The sequence below is a fragment of the Myxine glutinosa genome, chromosome 5 (assembly GCF_964187855.1).
Source record: "Myxine glutinosa chromosome 5, kmMyxGlut1.1, whole genome shotgun sequence".
In the NCBI taxonomy this organism is placed as follows: Eukaryota; Metazoa; Chordata; class Myxini; order Myxiniformes; family Myxinidae; genus Myxine; species Myxine glutinosa.
Window position 1 is genome coordinate 44,046,555 of NC_136265.1, and position 15,314 is coordinate 44,061,868.

General features: G+C 44.2%; 1 protein-coding gene across 1 annotated transcript; it reads left to right on the forward strand.

Moving 5' to 3' along the window:
* The first annotated feature begins 1,615 nt into the window (after positions 1-1,615).
* LOC137428476 (globin-3-like) lies at positions 1,616-2,797 on the forward strand. The gene is made up of 3 exons (XM_068118396.2): positions 1,616-1,779; positions 2,000-2,228; positions 2,465-2,797. Exons 1-3 carry the CDS (start codon positions 1,658-1,660, stop codon positions 2,573-2,575), a joined length of 462 nt encoding a protein of 153 aa, XP_067974497.2. The 5' UTR covers positions 1,616-1,657; the 3' UTR covers positions 2,576-2,797.
* Positions 2,798-15,314: the final 12,517 nt, after the last annotated feature.

A 15,314-nucleotide genomic window follows, 5' to 3' on the forward strand; every position in this document is an offset into this window, starting at 1 on the left:
TTGACAGAAACTTTTCCACCTTGTCAGGAGGAAAGGACACAGAGTCCAGGAGCAGCTGGGTACGACTGTGTATGGTGGGTACAGAGAGGGATGGGTTTGGGACACAAGATTTAGAGGCAAACACAGAGTTGAGGCATTCAGCTTTTTCACGTGCGGAGTCAGCCGTGTGGCCATTTGAGGTGAGGGAGGGGATGGAGGGGGAACAAACACCAGAAACAGATTTGACCAGACGCCACCAGGATTTGGAAGAGGGAGACAGATAAGATAGTTCGGTCCTGAGAACGGAGAGATATTGTTTCCTGGCTCTCCTGAGGGTGGACACACACTTGTTTCGGGCTTTGTGAAAGGAAATGAGATTTCCTTCCATTGGATTTGCTTTCCAGGAGACGAAAGCAAGTTGTTTCTGGGCAATAGCCTCACCACAAGATTCCGTGTACCATGGACGGGAGGAAGGGTATGACAACAGAAGACGAGATGGGATAAATCTGTGCATGAGAGAGAGCAGTTTGCTTTGGAAGAATTCCCAGGAAGAATTTATGTCAGAGGCAGTAGAGATGGGAGACCAGTCCAGATGATTGATGGCTGCTTGAAGACCGTGCCAGTTGGCCTGAGTGAAATGCCAGACTCGTCGACGCTGAGGAGGCTCTCTGAGAATGGTCAGAGAGATGTCCACTTTAACAAGCACATGATCAGAAGAGCCGATTGGAGCAGAAGAAGAGCAGCAGACATTTTCAGGGAAATTAGTCATAACCAAGTCCAGAAGAGAAGATGCTCCGTTGACTGAAATCCGGGTCGGGAAATTGACAGATTGTGTCAGTCCCAGTGAGTCACAGAAGTCCTTTGCTGAAGAGCCATGGCTGGTGAGAGAGGTACCCACACCCAGCCAACTGGCATGGTGACAGTTGAAATCACCACATATGAGGAAGAGAGAGTTGGGATGGGTAGATAGAAGGTGGTCCATATTATCAGACAGCTTACGCATCTCATCCACCAAGTTTTGTCAAAAGTCGTCTACAACTTTTTGAAATATCATGCTATATATTGTTTTTTGTTCATATCACTCAATGGTGAAGAATTCCTTTTAAAATATTTTAAAACTTGTATCTGGATTCAAATCCTCACCAAAGTTGCATCAATTATTCGATGCTACACACCCAACCCTTCAGTTTAACGTCCATCCGAGATATGAAACAACACAATGATTAATCACTCTACTTGCGAAACACCAGGGATGACAGTTTATAGCTGGGTCAGGATTCGAGCCCAGGCGCGACAGCTAAGAGGTGATACATATATAATATATATATAATATATAGACATATATACACATATAAAACAGACATATACTCTCTTGTCATGCAAGCAAATTGTCACAAAAATGAGACAAGACGTACATTGAGAAAGTTGAATTTCTCAATGTACGTCTTGTCTCATTTTTGATCATCACCACTCCCTCCCTCCATTTCCCCCATCCTCGTGAAAACCTAAGCATTATGAACAAATCATTAGCTCTGCACCTACTAGCTTTGCGAAACTCTTATCGCTTGATTGCAAACCACGATTCCATCCTCGGATACCATATAAAAGAGCTCGCGGCCTGGCCCGCATCATTCTCAACCAAGGTCCTCTCAAGTACCGAGACCCGAATTATCCAGCCATGCCAATCGTTGACGAAGGACCCCTGCCAACACTCAGTGAAGGCGACAAGACGGTCATCAGATCAACATGGCCGAAAATCTACGATCACTTCGAGCAGAATAGCTTGAAAGTTCTCCTTTGGTAAGCTGAATTTGTCCGTTTTCATTTCTTATACAATCAATGGCTCTCTTCTTGCAGTCTTTTGCGTGTCCGTCAACTCGTGAATTCAACAGATGGTTCACATCTCGGCTCAAGTAAATTGTTCATATTTCAAGAAGTTTTTGTTATCTCAATGTGAGAACACCTCATTATTGAAATTTCCCAAATCACCTCCTGTCCGTATCATCTCCTTCTGATGCAGCTTCCTGAAAAATTTCCCGGATGCCCAACTGCTGTTCCCAAAATTCGCCGACGTAAAACAGGAGGACCTGCATAACGACACCGAAGTGAAATGGCAGGCGAGCCGCATCATCAACGCAATCAACTATGTAATCCAAGCTATGGACAACGAGAGGGCGATGATTCAATATCTGAAAGAGCTGAGCGTAAAACACAGCTCAGAGTACCAAGTGGATCCCAAGCTGTTCAAGGTGAGGACGCGATGTCTTCTAATGATGGAGATTTCTGTCGTTTTGCTGTTAAAATAAGGTTTGTACTCATGCTTGGAGTGATAACAACAATAAAGACATTTTATCATAATGTTTTTACAACGAAAAACAATAGTAATAAATTGTTATTTTCCAAATGTGTCATTTCCAAAATTTTATTATTCTGGAACATCATGATAGGATAATTATGATAACAATTATAACGTCTTTTTCTTCAGGAACTAGCAAACATTTTTGCTCACCAAGCTTTTCGACACGATGGCAAGGAGGCGTACGAAAAGCTGTTCTCCATCATCTCCATTTTGTTGCGCTCGTCCTATGAGGAATAACGAGTCAAAATCAGTGGAACCTGGCGGGACTTGCTTTTCCACCTCATCTTTCCCAGCATGCTTTGCTTACACACTATGTTGTTATTACATTTCAAACAAGACATGCTTTGACTATGAATGTATCATTCAGTTTGAGCTGCTGTTTAGACAAGATGAAGTTAAACAATGAATGTTGAGCTTTCATGATTAAATTTCAGAATAAAGATGTCAGCAATAAATGCACTTCAAGTCTGTCTTTTGTTTTCTGAATTACGTTTCACGAGAAAGAGTATCCGTCCCCCGTCACAGGAAAAGTTTAAGTTAATTTATCGATATAATTTATTTCATGGACTTTAAAAAGGTTAATTGTGTTGCACTCGGTTTCACCCAGAGCCAAAGCTCTGACCTACTTATACCACCCACTGTGAAATGGTGGTGTAACATCTGGCGGTGGAGGTTCAATTTGTCTAAAAAGAGGGCAAAATATGCTGGTTGAAAAATAAAATTTCGCATCAACATTATTTATGCCTGTTTCCCCATCATTTCAAAAGTGAATGTTGATCTTTTCAAATGCAGCACGGAAAAAGGCCGCCGAAAACGGGAGACAGACAAACACACAAACAGACACCATGATTCATAATATATAATAGAATAACTGGTACCCGCGGAACAGCAGCGAAATGTAAAATGCAACCTCAAGTCCTGAAGTCCCCCTCCCTCCCCCCGCTCCACGCCACTTTCATAAACATCAAAGTCATCAACCGCCAATCCCAAACCCCAAGTTTCAACCCTCCCATCACCAATCCCAAAGGCTTAAATTACCTCCTCATTCCAAACGTTCAAAGCCACTCCCCAGTCCCCCCCCCCCCCCTCTTACCTTTTTCAAAGAGTTTCTCAATATTAGCTCCTCGATCTTCCCACCCACCCTGCCCCATAAATCACCCTACACCCCCCCCCCCCACACCCCTTACTCACCAATATTCCCTCACCACTCCCTCCTGTCCTCCCCTCCCCTCTCCCTTTCACATCCTCCCACTCATAAAAGTGAAAGGGCATTTTTACATGGATCATTACATATTTAATATCATGTCACCTCAATCAGCGAGCTTGAACTTTTATTACTTGGTACCTCCTTATCATTCTGGTGAATTTTGTGTCACTGACAGTGAATCATTGCGTTTTTAACCACGTTTGGGAAGAGTAAATAAATAAAATAAAACCCGCTTTTGATTCCTATCAACCCTCCTTTTGTCGCCGCTAACTTACCATGTGTCGTGTCACAATAATTTATATGGCTGAAAGAAGTCATGATCTAGATGTTTATCCTTGTCGCAATGTAATGAATTTGGGTTGTGTTTCATTACCAACTAGCAGAGGAACCCAGCGTTTCCGGGCAAGGCAGCGTCACTTTGCTGATGGGAATATTAGGGGAGAGGGGTGGGGGAAGAAGAGAGGGGCGGAGAGACAGAGAGGAGTAAGGGAGATAGAGAGAGAGGGGTGCGGGAGAGAAAGAGAGTGGGGAGAGAGGGAGGGGGGAGAGAAAGAAGGAAGGGGGGGGGGGGAGAAAAAGAGGGAGAGAAAGAGAGGGAGGAGAGAGTGTTGGGGAGAGAGTGGTAGGGGACAGACAAAGGGGTGTGGGAGAGACAGAGGGGTGCGGGAGAGACAGAGGTGCGGGAGAGACAGAGGGGTGCGGGAGAGACAGAGGTGCGGGAGAGACAGAGGGGTGCGGGAGAGACAGAGGGGTGCGGGAGAGACTGAGGGGTGCGGGAGAGACTGTGAGAGGTGCGGGAGAGACAGTGAGGGGTGTGGGAGAGACAGTGAGGGGTGGGGAAGAGACAGCGAGGGGTGGGGTGAGACAGAGAAAGGAAGGGGGAGGTGGGGAGAGGAAGCAAGGGGGGGGGAGGGGTGGACAGGGAAAAAGGAAGTTAAGGTGAGGGGAGGGGGAGTTAGCCAGGAGAATGATATGTTGTGCTTTATGACAACACACACACACACACACACACACACACACACACACACACACACACACACACACACACGAATATACAGGCAACTTCCGACTTATGAACAGGTTGCGCTCCTGAACTTTGCAACTCGGGAATTGCCTCCCATCCCCCTATACACTGAGACTCATGAAAGAGCTGTAAGATAGAACGGATATGGACAAAAAAGAAAAGAACATCATAAAGAGGAAACAACCAAAGGCAGAGAGAGTGACAAAATAAAGTGGAGGGTAAGATGGATATTTTGGGGGGTAACAAACTAATGGGGTATATCGGGGGTCAAAGTGGATTCAGGTTTGACACCCCAAAATAGGAATTTGCTTTTCCCTCTGAAACTACACACACTATTTTTATGACACTTGACCACAACCTTCATCATCCGTGATGTACCGAAGTTTGCTCACGGCATTAAGAAAATCGAAATCTTAGGGAGTCCACGGGTGTCAGCTTCGTTGTTTGCTCCACATAACTCTGAGGCCTCTTTTGTTAGGCTCGTGCTTTCTGACTCCCTCATAGCTTTATCTCAACTCTAATTCACCACCTGATTTCAATTTTAATAGCGGCTAGGTTGGTTTTACACTCAAATTCAACAATAGTTGAGAAAACTGGCGAAATGTATTCTAATAGCCATTTTGATTGTTTGGTCGGATGCGATGTGGGGACGGGAAAGGAGAGAGGGTTATGGTTGGGATCCCTACTCGGAATTAGTTATTTATAATATTACTTCGTAAAAGTACAGCGACTGAATACTGAAGTTAGGGTGCAAACCGTAGTCAAATTAATTTTTTCATATTTCCAGGATGCATGTACAGTCATGGCCAAAAATATTGGCACCGTTGCACTTTTTTCAAATAATGCACCATTTCTTCCAGAAAATTGTTGAAATTAAAAAATCTTTTGGTATCCACATATGTATTTCTTTGGTTTGCAGTGGAACAAAACAAAAAAAGCTGAAAAAAATAGTAAATCTTAGCTTATTCCACACAGAAATCCTAAAATGGCCTGGACAATATTACTAGCACCTTTTAGAAGTTGGTAGAAATAATGAGATTTCAAGCAGGTGATTCTCCTTTACTTTGGAATTGAACTCACCTGTGGTGAGTTGCAGGTGCCTGCAATATAAAAATCACTCATTAAACCAGTTTGAATAGAGAAAAGGAGTCATTCTGCTGTTTTGTGTCACTGTGTGTACCACAATGAGCTTGGGCAAAAACCAAAGAATGTCTGAAGAGGTCAGACACAAGATTGTAGCCAAGCATGGACAATCTCAAGGCTACAAGTCCATATCAAGAGACCTTGATGTTCCTGTGTCCACCATACGCAATGTTATCAGGAAGTTTAAGGCCCATGGCACTATAGCCAACCTCCCTGGACGTGGCCACAAGAGAAAACTTGATTGAAAATTGCAGCGAAGGATTGTTCGAATGGTGGAGAATGCACCTCGATCAACTGCCAAACAGATTCAAGCTGACCTTCAGACACAAGGTACGACAGTTTCAACTCGCACCATCCGTCACCAACTCAATGAAAGGTTCTATGGTAGGAGACCCAGGAGGACCCCACTGCTGAGAGAGAGACATAAGAAAGCCCGACTGGAGGTTGCCAAAACACACCTGAACAAGCCAAAATCCTTCTGGGGAAATGTCCCGTGGACAGATGAGACCAAAATAGAGCTTTTTGGTAAAGCACAGCGTCTCTATGTTTACAGAAAACAAAATGAAGCCTTCAAAGAAAAGAACACATTCCATACAGTCAAATATGGAGGAGGTTCAATGATGTTTTGGGGTTGCTGTACTGCCTCTGGCACTGGGTGCCTTGAATGTGTGCATGGCATCATGAAATCAGGAGATTACCAAGGCATTTTGGAGCGCAATGTTCAACCCAGTGTCAGAAAGCTGGGTCTCCGTCAAAGGTCGTGGGTGTTGCAGCAGGATAATGACCCCAACACACACATCAAAAATCACCCAGGAATGGTTCAAGACAAAACGCTGGACTGTTCTGAAGTGGCCAGCAATGAGTCCAGATCTAAATCCCATTGAACACCTGTGAAGAGATCTGAAAACAGCAGTTGGGAGAAGGCACCCTTCAAATCTGGGAGAACTGGAGCAGTTTGCACAAGAAGAGTGGGCCAAACTGCCAGTAGAGAGGTGGAGGAAGCTCATTCATGGCTATAGGAAGTGCTTCACTGCAGTTATTTTGTCTAAAGGTCGTGCTACCAAATATTAAGTCGAGGGTGTCAATAAATTTGTCAATGCCATTTCTTTTTATTTTATGATTTAAAAGGATATATTAAGTTCTGAATGAAAAACAAAAGTTCTGTAATATTAACAGTGAAATAAAGAATTGTGGAGACCAAATACTTTTGTCAATTTCAACACATTTTTAGAGAAAATTGTTTATTATTTTACAAAAAGTGCAAGGGTGCCAATATTTTTGGCCACAACTGTAAAGAGTTTAGTTTAGGCGAGTCAACCTTTTTCGAACTATGCAATAAAAAATACTTCTAAAAACTTTGTACATAATAAATTGTATATGTGGACTAACTATGGAATACAATATGAAATAATAACATTTGTTTTTAAGCAATTTTTAATTTGCAAAGCGAAGTGTATTCAATGCTTTAAATTGAAAAAATTTACAACAGAAGTAAGTCATTCCAGGCAGGTTCTCCCCACTCCCTCCTCTCAAGTCAAGTCAATCAAGTCAAGGTCGAAGTGCCACTCTTCGCCTCTATATTACCTCCTCTCCTCTGTGTGTGATCCTCTGCCCCTCTCCCCTGTGTGCGATGCTCTCCCCTGTGCTGTATGCGCAGTGAGGGGTTGGGGAGGAGTGAGTGGGGAAGATGAGAAGAGTGAGGGGGAGATGAGGAGTGAGGGGAGATGAGGAGTGAGGGGGGAGATGAGAGGAGTGAGGATGTAGATGAGAGGAGTGAGGGGTGTAAAAGAGAGGAGTGAGGAGGTATTTGAGAGGAGTGAGGAGTGTAGATGAGAGGAGTAAGGGGTGTAGAAGATGGGAGTGAGGAGTGTAGAAGAGAGGAGTGAGGTGTGTAGATGAGAGGAGTGAGGGGTGTAGAAGAGAGGAGTGAGGGGTGTAGAAGAGGAGTGAGAAGTGTAGAAGAGAGGAGTGAGGGTGTACTGTATATGAGAGGAGTAAAGGGTGTAGAAGATGGGAGTGAGGAGTGTAGAAGAGAGGAGTGAGGTGTGTAGATTAGAGGAGTGAGGGGTGTAGATGAGAGGAGTGAGGAGTGTAGATGAGCAGAGTGAGGTGGGGGGAAAGGAGAGGAGTCAGGGGGACAGAGAGAGAGGATGGGAGAGGGGAGCGAGGATGGGAGAGGAGAGCGAGGATGGGAGAGAAGGGTGTGGATTGGAGAGAAGGGTGTGGATTGGAGAGGAATCAGGGAGATGGAGAGGAGGCATAAGAGTAGTGAGGAGAATTAGGGGAAGAGGAGAGTGAGGGTGGGAGAGGAGAGTAAGGATGGAAGAGGAGAGTGAGGGTGGGAGAGAAGTGAGGAGGCATTGGAGAGGAGTGAGGAGCGGTTGGAGAGAGGAGTGAGGAGGTGAAGGAGAGAGGAGTGAGAAGAGGGAGGATTGAGAAGAGGGAGGATTGAGAAGAGGGAGGAGTGAGAAGAGGGAGGAGTGAGAAGAGGGAGGAGTGAGAAGAGGGAGGAGTGAGAAGAGAGAGGAGTGAGAAGAGAGAGGAGTGAGAAGGGGGAGGAGTAATGAGGAGGAGAGGAGGGAGAAGTAAGAGGGGAGAGGAGGGAGTGTGGGGGAGGAGAGGAGGGAGGGGTGAGGGGAGAGGAGACAAGTGAGAGTGGAGTGGAGTGAGGGGTCACATAGTGAATAAATTCTGTAGATTACATCATTTGTGGATCTGATTAATTGCCAGTACCCATTTTGGAAAACTTTACGTGCAACATCTAACTCAAGATGTCCATATGTCATACACATCTATGCCCTTGGGTTTCCCATAGGTTCCCTACTAGTAGACAAGTATTGAGAACAATGGTGTCTGTCCATGCGTTCCAGGTCTCCCTCCCGTTTACGAGAGCTCCTTCCTGTGCTGCATTTAAAAAGTTGTGCATGCAGGCAAAGCCCAACATTCACTTTTCAAATTATGGGAGAATAGGCATGAATAATGTTGATGCCAAATTTTGGTTCGCAAGCAGAATATTCGACACTCTTGAGACAAATAAGACGTTCGCCACCCAATGTTGCGCAATGATTTTGCGGTGGGCGGTCTAAGAAGCTCAGGTCTTTGGCTCTGTCTGACTGGGTATCCTTTTTAAAGTCCATGGAAAAATTTAAATTGATGGATTAACTTAAAATTTCCCGTCACTGGTGCTGACACAACACAACAAAGAAAACAGCAGGAGAAATGTGAAATGCCAATAGCAGGGCAGAGGGAGAAGGAAGACGGAGAAGGAGAAACAAGGGATGCAGTCACAGATGAGGGGTGGGAGTGCACGCAAGGGGTGGACAAGGCGGATACATAAGCAAAATTTTGTGGAAGGCAATACTCCCCCCTCTTATCCTGCATTGGAGTGACAACACATTCAGGATTGTACTCTTTAGCCAATAAAACTACCTCGACAGCTTCTATGCCCCTCAAGGCATGCAAGGAATGGTTTCCATACTCCCTCTCTTGGCCTGCTCTGCAACCCGACTTTAAAATGCAATCCTCGATCAAATCGAGAAAATAATCATTGGTTCTGCCCTTTCCCCAATCCTGGACCCAATCTATCTATCCCTGGCAAATTAAAATCCCCAACAATAAATTATCATCCCTTTCCACATGCATTAATGCATTCTTCAAGAACCCCTTTTCTTCTGCTCCTCCCTCCACAATTGCTTTCTCAAATGTTCCAAAATCCTCTACAACTGAAATTACAAAATACAGAGATCAATCACCATAAACCCAATATGCTAACTAGAACGGTACTTAGTAGAGCGCATACCTCCGCTAGACAAAACAGTTTATGTTTTGTATCCCAATGATAGGCCAGATCTGGATCTGAACATGAACCAAAATCTAATCGGCTTGTTCTTGTCACCTAACCAACTAATCCACCTAGTTTTGTTAACATTTGTCACCAACTGTTTCCCTCCACCACCAAAGGTGGATGGAGGTTATGTTTTCGCCCCTGTCTGTCTGTCTGTTTGTTTGTTTGTCCGTTTGTGAACAAGATATCTCAAAAAGTTGTGGACGGATTTAGACGAAATTTGGCAGAGAGGTAGCGTATGTGACACGGACGAAATGATTGGATTTTGGTGAAGATCCGGATTCGGATCCGGCTGCTAGAATTTTCAAAGTGATTCTTCACCATTGTGAGATAGGGCCAAAAACGATACATAGCAGGATATCTCAAAAAGTGATGGACGTATTTGGACGAAACTTGGTGGACAGGTTGGGTGTGTGTGACAAGGAAGAATCGATTCAATATTGGTGAAGAATGTTTCTACATTATATAAATTCTGTATTGTGATTTTCTGGTCTACTCTGAGATACAAGACGTAAACTTGAAAACTTTTGCTTCTAAAACTCAATTTCTTCCCATATCTCTCTCCAAAACTCCTCTCAACTATCCAATCTCCTTTGAAAGTTCCACAATTACACCATGTGATACAATAAACCTACTAGGTATTACCCTAACTTCAAATCTATCCTGAAATCCACACATTACACAAATAGCTAAATCTGCCTCGAGGAAACTGGGAGTCCTGTTCAGATGTCGAGGATTCTTCTCCTCTCAACAGTTGCTTCAACTATATAAAGGATTGAGTCGTCCTTGTATAGAGTGCGGCTCTCACATCTGGGGAGGTTCTAGGTCCACATACATATTACACAGAATTTAATCCAAAGTAATCCGACTTATCAACTCTCCCAATCTGACCTCAAAACTCGACCCGCTCAAATTACGCCGCAAACTTTGCTCTCTTTCTCTTTTCTACAGATATTACTTCGGTTTCTGTTCCCAAGAACTTGCTGCTTGTGTACCTCCGCCATTAGCGAGACCACGGAATACTCGACAAGCCACTACATCCCATGATTAGTGTGGCCATTGGCAACTCAAGGGTGGGCCGTTATGATGTTTGTTTCTTCGCCTCCACTGCCAAACTCTGGAACTCTTTACCTTCACATGTCTTTCGAAACACTTATGATCTTCCCCCTTTTTAAAAAGCAGATATTCTGCTTTCTCAAAAACTCTTAGACTATTCTCTCCTTCTTTACTTTTCTATCAATGCAGCTCTTTTATTTGGCCTTGACTCGATGAGGACGACATAGTCTGTGCCTGGAGCCTTCGACATAAAAAACAAAAAACAAAAACAAACTGTTCATCAGGCGGAGGTATGCTCTCTACCGAGTGCTGTTCTAGTAGAAATATGCTATATATTGTTCTTGGCCTTATCGCTCAATGGTGAACAATCACTTTAAAAAATTTTTATCACACATTAAAAACATCGATTTGTGCTTGTCACACACCAATCACTCCAGCAAACTTTGCCCAAATAACGACCACAACTTTTTGAGATACCTTTGGTAGCAGAGGTAACAGATACCTGGTTATCAATAACTGCCAAGAGATATGAGATCCATTGTTTGATATATACAATGGGGTACAAAAGTCTGAGTCCAGGAGTACAATTATTAAATTAAATATGATATCAAAACAAATCATCAGGAATAATAAATATAAAACCAAAAGTATTTTATTGGGATATCCAACTCTGAGGAATATTCTAATTCTGATGTAACATACTGTTACGGATCGCGGTTTAGATGTTACGATGGGCCGAGCGGATGGTCCAACCGCGACCTAACAGGATCCCCAATTGGCCCGACTCCCCCAACGTTGACCAGATCGCACCACAGATATTCAATCGGGAAACCTCTAAAGCGACCGAAAGAGAAGGAAAAGAGAAGAAGACAGAGTACGGAGGAAGAACAGATTTATTATACACACACAAGCAAAAAGAAAGAGCGACCAAAATTATTTACAAGCAATGGATGGAAGAAGCAGTCACACAGTGCATCGTTAGCTTATACTATTCAATTTACTTAATCCCAGGACAACGATTAGGACAGACGACGTTCACACTTACACGGGGGATATTGCAGGCAGGTATGGCTTGAGGTGGATTGCTGGAGAGGGAGGCAGGGTCGGAGGCAGCAGCTCTCAATTCCTCGCGTTTTTGGCGGGAAAACCCTCCGTCGCGTATCCGCTGCCGATGCTGTAGACGTCACGCGCTGGCTCGGTCACACCTGTTCCTCTCCTTCTGGTGGAGCCGTCTCCCTCCTCTCAGCGCGTCACTCCTTCAAACCTTGTTTCCTCCCCAAGTATCTCTCCTTTTTGGGTTTGGAGCGTCTCTCGTCTCACAGCTCACTCACAGCTCCTCTCGCAGGTCACCTCTTCTCTCATCTCCTGAAGCAGTCCCTTCCAGTCCCTTTTATCACTCGGGGCGGAATCAAGCCGCCGGCTGCGAGGGCACACCTACCGGGTCGCTAACCGCGGTGCTGGTTGGCTGTTAGGGCTGTCCGATTCCTCCTTTGATCATGACGACGTGCCACGCCTGTGAGTTGGCGGCTCCTATCCCCCTCTTCTCCGAGATTAGCACATGGGCAATGGCGGCTTGCGGGATTGAACACCACTCGCACCGCTTTTGAAAGGAACTTTGGGAGAGCGGAGATGATTGGGGAAATTGAAAGGGCCTACGCTTATTTCGTTTGATACAATGCAGTCAATCTAGTGGGAAACACATATTTAGCCTACATAGAATAAGGAAATACACTATTTAAAAAGATATATCGTGGCCTGTGTGTAAGTTTCATGGAATTAACTAGGAGGACGGCTGCGACCATTATTTACATTACGAGGGTGTTACACACAACAAAACCATACTTTTCACATTCGTTACACTTCCTCCAAAATTGTTACACTTCTCAAAAACCGTTACACTTCTCAAATTCGTTACACTTCTCAAAACCGTTACAATACCTTTGGCTAACCCCCGCTCTAGCAGGGAAAATGGCCTTAAAATGCATGTTGTTGTTGATGTAAAATACCTTACTTGGAGAACATCAGTGTTGCTAATGCAGTTTCTTGGCAAGGGTTATACTGAGTGGTTTGCCATTGCCTTCCCAGCAGTATTTAGGAAAGCAATTTGGAGTTTGGCCATGATGCTATCGATAACTCATCCTAACTCGTCCATCGACGAATGCCGTCAGATGGGATTTCAGTTTAACGTCCATCCGAGTGATGAAACAACACATTGACAAATCACTCTACTTGTAAAACACCAGGGATGACAGTGTATGATGACATGTACAGATGACATGTACATATATATATATATACATATACACACATATATATAAATATATATATATATATATATATATATATATATATATATACACACAGTCACGTGAAAAAGTAAGTACACCCCATGTAAAGTTTTGACTTTTTCAACATGTTTCAAAATACAGCTATTTGATCTTCAATTCAACAATATTGATAGATAAAGGTGATATAATATAACAAATATCATGAAACATTTACATTTTGTAGTCCATTGTATAATTTAAATAAACATAAATGCAAATTTCGCATGTGGAAAAAGTAAGTACACCCTTGGCTCTAATACGTGGTATTGACCCCTTTGGCAGAAACAACCTCAAGTAGGCGTTTCTTATAACTGTCTACCAGTCTCTGACATCGACTGAGAGAAATTTTTGCCTACTCCTCCATGCAGAATTCTTTCAGCTGTGCGATGTTTGGGGGGTTTCTTGCATGCACAGCTCGTTTCAAATCCCCCCACATCTCGATGGGATTTATATCCGGGCTTTGACTTCGCCATTCCAGAACCCTCCATTTCTTTCTTTTCAGTCATTCCTTGGTGGATTTACTGGTATGTTTAGGGTCATTGTCATGTTGCACCTTCGGTTGAGCTTCAACTTTCCGACAGATGGCCTCACATTATCCTCAAGCACCCTCTGGTACAATGAAGAATTCATCGTGGATTCTATGATGGTGAGCTGCCCAGGCCCTGATGCAGCAAAGCCGCCCCAAACCATAATATTTCCACCACCATGCTTTGCAGTTGGTATCAGGTTCTTGTGGTCAAATACTGTCTTTGGTTTTCGCCAAACATGTCTTCTGGTACTTTGGCCAAATAGCTCTAACTTTGACTCATCTGTCCAGAGCACATTGTTCCAGAAGTGCTGGTCTTTGCCGCGGTGTTCAATGGCAAACTTTAGTCTTGCCCTGATGTTCTTTCTGGACAGCAAAGGTTTCCTCCTGGCACACCTCCCATGTAGATCAAATTTGTGCAGCCTCTTTCTGATGGTAGACTCGTGCACTTTGACATCAACAGTGGCAAGAGCTACCTGGAGGTCCTGTGATGACATTCTGGGGTTCTTAGAGACTTCTTTCAGCATCTTGCGGTCTGCTCTCGGGCTGAACTTGCTGGGGCGGCCTGGCCTGAACAAGTTGGCAGTTGTTTGGAATCTTCTCCACTTGTAGATGATCTTCCAGACAGTCGAATGATTGATTTCAAATTGTTTGGAGATCTTTTTAAATACCTTCCCAGACTTGTAGGCATCTATAACCTTAATAATAATAATAATAATTCATTTATTTTGTATAGCGCTTTTCAAGTAGCCCAAAGGCGCTTTGACAGAGTGGAAAACATAATGCATAACAATACATGAAAACAACAATTGCAAAAAGACAAGAATCAATAGGGAAATATTTAAAGCAAAAGGAGGGAGAAGGAGAGGAGATAGTCAGGGGTTAAATGCTGTGGGTTGAATGTTGAATGCAGTGTTGAACAGGTGGGTCTTTAGTGATGTTTTGAATGTGGTGAGTGAGGAGGAGTCTCTGATGGTGTGAGGTAGTGAGTTCCAGAGGGTGGGAGCAGCGATGGAGAAGGCCCTGTCCCCTCAGGATCTGAATTTGGTCCGGATGGAGGGGGTCAGGAGGTTGGTACCAGCAGAGCGGAGGTTGTGGGTGGGAGAGTGTCTGGAGAGGAGGTCAGCCAGGTAGGATGGGGCCAGGTTATGGAGGGCTTTGTATGTCAAGAGGAGGATTTTGTACTGGATTCTCTGGGGGATGGGGAGCCAGTGAAGCTTGTAAAGGACGGGGGTGATGTGGTCACGGGTCCGGGAATGGGTGAGTAGACGGGCAGCGGAGTTCTGAATGTATTGGAGTTTATTGGTGATTTTTGAGGGTGAACCATAGAGGAGGCTATTGCAGTAGTCCAGACGGGAGGTGATGAAGGCGTGGATGAGGGTTTCTGCAGCCGTGGAGGAGAGGGATGAGCGGAGACGGGCAATGTTTTTCAGGTGAAAGCAGGCTGACTTTGTGATCTGTTTAGTGTATTTGTCGAAGGAGAGGGTTTGGTCAAAGATGATGCCAAGATTCCGGATGTGAGGGGAGGTGGATACTAGGATACCGTCGATGTTGAGGGCAAAGTTATGGGTGGATTTTGTGAGCGTTTTTGGGCCAATGATGATTATTTCAGATTTATCACAGTTAAACCTTCTTTCTGAAGGTCTCAGAGAGCTCTTTTGATCTAGGCATGGTGACACCGCACACTTCAACAACAAAGAGCAAACCAAACTAAATGTCTGAGGTTTAAATAAGACAGGTTCCTCCAAGATCCTCTCTGACGATGTTCTAATCATTTGCACCTGAGCTGGTGCACCTGATTCTAATTTTAGGTATTTGAAGTAGTGATAAATGTAGGGGTGTACTTACT